This window comes from Penaeus japonicus, unplaced genomic scaffold (genome assembly GCF_977035675.1).
Source record: "Penaeus japonicus unplaced genomic scaffold, GWHDUDI00000001_assembly GWHDUDI00000023, whole genome shotgun sequence".
NCBI classification, from domain to species: Eukaryota; Metazoa; Arthropoda; class Malacostraca; order Decapoda; family Penaeidae; genus Penaeus; species Penaeus japonicus.
In genome coordinates this window covers 14,937,003-14,941,318 of record NW_028234425.1, presented here as the reverse complement: position 1 = coordinate 14,941,318, position 4,316 = coordinate 14,937,003, and the positions used below count along the sequence as shown (strand labels likewise).

Genomic DNA, 4,316 nt, shown 5'->3' with positions numbered 1-4,316 from the left:
ATTGTGTTAAGCCAGTTGATGCCTTTTTTTCTCTCTTCTTCTTTTTCTTCTTCTTCTTCTTCTTCTTCTTCTTTGAAAAAAAATAATAAGATAAACTGTTTTTCCTTTGTAAATGTCTCTGTAACTATTTACAATTTATAGAATATATTGATGGTGAATATTGATATATTACATATATTTTCCCTGCAGAGCTTAGCATCAGGAGGCCCAAGGACTCAACCTGGAAAGGAAAACTCTGGACCTGATACTCAAAATGATGGAAGCAATCGCCTGGATAATATTGTTTGTTTCAAGGTAATAATTATGATGTTAGATACGTAATTGTATTTTTTTTCTAATTCTTAATGTAAGGTTTCAGCAAACTCCATACAACTAATACCTAATGTAAAAATCTGTCCCTTTCAACTTGGACTTGTTAATCCATTCATGCCAGAGTTTATATTTGTGAAATGCTGCTCCTGCTGGCTGGATAATAAGCACACAGTGACAAGCACGAGACCTCTTCCTACGTGATGTCGCACTGCGCCTCTATGAGCGGAGTGATAATGGGAGTTTTTTTAATTTGTTTTTTCATTATTTTCCCAAGTAAATCAAAATGTGTCTATACAAATGGAACTCCAATGATTATTTACATACGTAATGATGTAAAATGTGTGTTTTGAGGGAAAGATCATGAAATGATAGGACATCACCCACCAGGAACAAAATATTAATGTTAATACTATGAGTCATCAGTACAACTTTGATATCTTCAGATGTCAAGAGCAAGAATCTTCTTCGGAAGATAAGATTTGTTTATCCAGTCCCTAGATAGGGCCTAGATGGCTTTTATTTCAGAGAGAGGCTGCTCCATGCGACATATCACAACCTTTCAAGCCCTCTTTCATTCACTCATTGCAAAAGTAGAACCATTTTTGTGTTCGTCATATTTTTGCTTTCTTTATTATGAGACATATATGTCATATGACAGGCTCGATCAATGTTGCAGTTGACTAAAATTGTAGTACTTGTTGTGATAGAAGCATTGTGGTTTTATGGAACAACTAAAAGCAACTTTGTTTTTCTTCATTTTCTTTTCTTTCTTTCTTTCTTTTTTTTTATACTGTCATAAATAAATATGAAAAAAATAACCATCCACAATGAAGATAACATTAAGTAAAGGGATACCTGTGCTTATGATTGTAAATGCCACAAGGCAGCATTACTAATACAGGGGCACATTGTAGATATTAGGCATTGTTTGAGTCACCTTTCTCTCATTCTGTTTGGACATCCATCACGACCGGTACTTTAGAGCAAGCGATCAGCATCTTGCTGTGTGCAATCTCTCTCTGAAGATAGTTCGTGCTAGAGACTGTGGATAGGTGCCATTCAAGCTTTTCTTTTGTGTTGGTGATGGGTTGCTTTGAATTTTAGATTAAACCCATTTTGCTGAATTTTACAGCATTTATAGTAATTATGATTGCAATTGTCATTGTTACTCACTAAATAGAGTTATTACTCTAAAAACAGCAATCCAGTCTCCCCCAATCTCAAATATGGCATGACAACTATTGTTAGGTACTCATAATGCCTGCCATTCAGCCAAAAACTTGTACATCATTTATATCATGACACCCATCTGCAATGGGTTAACAAGGTAAAAATAAAGGGAAGGGTAGGGATACACTCAATATAGCTAAAGGCCTTTTTGCTTTATGCCTACTTTTTCAGTAAATCCCTCCCTTGTTTGTTTTGTTTCACAGACCTCACCACCACCTGCATCCTCTGTAAACAATTTCCTTTGGGTAGAGCATGGCATCAGAGTGGGTCTCCCACCTTTTATACCTTCTAGATATGTTTCCTTACAACATTTTACAGTTCCTGAGGCTCAGGTTGAATCTCACAGAAAAAGTACATAGCCAGGAACTTAGTACACTTAGTAGGGGTTACTCTGTACTGTCATCAATAAGGAATCCAAACCTGCTTTTGAGTGTATGGGGAATCAGGGCCGAATTGTTCATGTTATAGTAAAAAATACAGTGAAAATAGAAATTCTGTGTGTTGACATTGTATTAGTGAACTTTAAAGATTATGGTTTCCATTTTTATCATTTAGTTTTGATGCTGGCTGTAAGCTTTTTTCATTATTTATAGCTTTTGAAGTAATCTAGTCCCCTATAGAGTGGGTTATGTTTAAACTTAAAGGGTATATAACCCTGGGGGGATCAGGGGTTTAAAAATCACATGTTACACAACCAATATCTAAATAATATCTGAACATTGTGCTATCAATTTCAAATGCCTGTGTGACAGTAGAAAGGGACTAATGTTTGGAAGCATGAGGAGGGGGCATAGCTGAATTTTCGTGTCTAAGTATAAAAGAAAGTTGAATTTTCACTGTATTTTCATACCAAAGTTTTTACTCTTCTGGCCCCTTGCAACTGATGATGAAACAGACTTGCAGGAGGAGGTAAACAAGGTGGTCCCACTGAGCTGACCCTTTCAGTGCCTAACTGTAGATGTGTAAGAAGGTGGCCACTTCTGGTTAAAATTATAAATCTTTCCAATGATAAAGGGGCCTAGAGGGCTCCTAACAGTGAGATTAGATTTTTTAAAAGTAAACCATGCCAAAAATTAATTTTTTTGGATTATGTGGCCATCTATTCTACCTATTGTAGGTATTCATATATTGCATTTATTATAATATTTATACTACTTATTATGTTAATATTTTGATGATTTTTAGCTCATTCAGAATGGAGTAATTTTCACCCACCTTATTCTATGGGGTTAAAAAAAGAGTTTTTTATATTACTTTTTAGCAAGTTAAGAAAATGTGTTTTTACAAATGCAACTACAGTGTGTATTTACAAACATAACCATGATCACTGTGTATATATGGTGGAAGCCATGTCATGATAGGACACCATCAGTTGTGAGGGAAATATTTCAATGACATGATATCACATTCTCCTGCGTGAATGGGTTAAGGTACATTATTTCTTCATGTTGATGAGTAAGACATGCAGAAGTAATTCAGATTAGGTAGTAAGGAAGATTTATACAACCAAAACTTTAAAGGGCTGTATCTCCATTCAATAATTTTTGTTTTTGATAGGAACTAACATGTTTGAAGATATTGGTTGACAAAATATGTGAAGCAGTTAATTACAGTTGGGGAAAAAGTCACCTAAAACTGCCAGTAATATGTGATATAAGATGTACAAGAATTTTTTTAGTAAACTTTTTCATTAGCAAGTAAAGATATCAAGGGACTATTCACAGCCTAGAAATCAACAAAATTATTGAAATGTTTTCAAGTCTTATAATATAGATTTTGATTAGTAGAATCCTAATGTACAAATCAATCACAATTATTTACTCTAATTGAATCCTCACAAAAATGAGTTGCATTTTTTAAATCTACATTATGAGGTTTGGATAATTACAGTAATTATCTGGCTTCCTGTGGAACATTGGTACCGGTTGCCCGTGTCTTTTCCTGTGCATGACTTAAAATAGTACACATGTCATATGTCAAGTTGCATTTTTTTCTTTGGAAGTTGTCCCCTATGTGTGTATATGTATTATATATTATATAATATATATATATATATATATATATATATATATATATATATATATATATATATATTATATATATATATATATATATATATATATATATAATATATATGCATGTTTATATAGTATATATGTTTGGTGGTTTTATTTCTGTAAATTAATTGCATGAATATATTTGTAGCTAAGGTAGATTTCAGTATTATTTGTTTGATATTCCTAAAGTTGACAGTGATTGTAATGATTATAATGATGATAATAATGTTCTTTCTTTTTTTTGCAGTGTGGACAGCAAGGACATTTTGCCAACAGATGTTCTAAAGGACAGTTTGCCTTCCTCAGTTCTGGAAATTAATTTATATTTACCACCTTTCTGGATGACTTTGTTACAAATGATTTACATGTGCATGTAATTTTTAAAGAGAATGTTAATTATATATTTCAAATAAATGTATTACATAAGTCTTGTGAATGTGGCTGGAAGAGTGAATAAATTTGTGATATATCTTGTCTTTTATTTACCCTTCTATAAGTGGTTTTAATGTGTTTTTGATTTCTTTATCTTATTTTACATTATTCTTAACCCATTCATGCCGGGAGCATTCCAGCCTTGCATGTTGTAATGCCGGGGCTCTCGAACGCATAAGCCTAAATCAATTAAATGATCGACGCCATATGGCGACACCCTGCGAACGGGCCTTGAATGCAGAGAGGGTTAATATGCAAATATATGAAGTGAAATATGTATGTTGT

General features: G+C 33.2%; 1 protein-coding gene across 1 annotated transcript in view; it reads left to right on the top strand.

Annotated features, from left to right (window-relative positions):
• Clp (Cleavage and polyadenylation specificity factor subunit 4) overlaps positions 1 to 4,068 on the top strand; it is a 12,474-nt gene extending 8,406 nt beyond the window's left edge. Inside the window, exons 5-6 of the mRNA XM_043029813.2 lie at positions 190 to 294; positions 3,847 to 4,068. Coding sequence (XP_042885747.1) covers positions 190 to 294; positions 3,847 to 3,918 — 177 coding nt within the window. The 3' untranslated portion in view covers positions 3,919 to 4,068. The remainder of the gene's footprint in view (positions 1 to 189; positions 295 to 3,846) is intronic.
• The last annotated feature ends 248 nt before the right edge of the window (positions 4,069 to 4,316 follow it).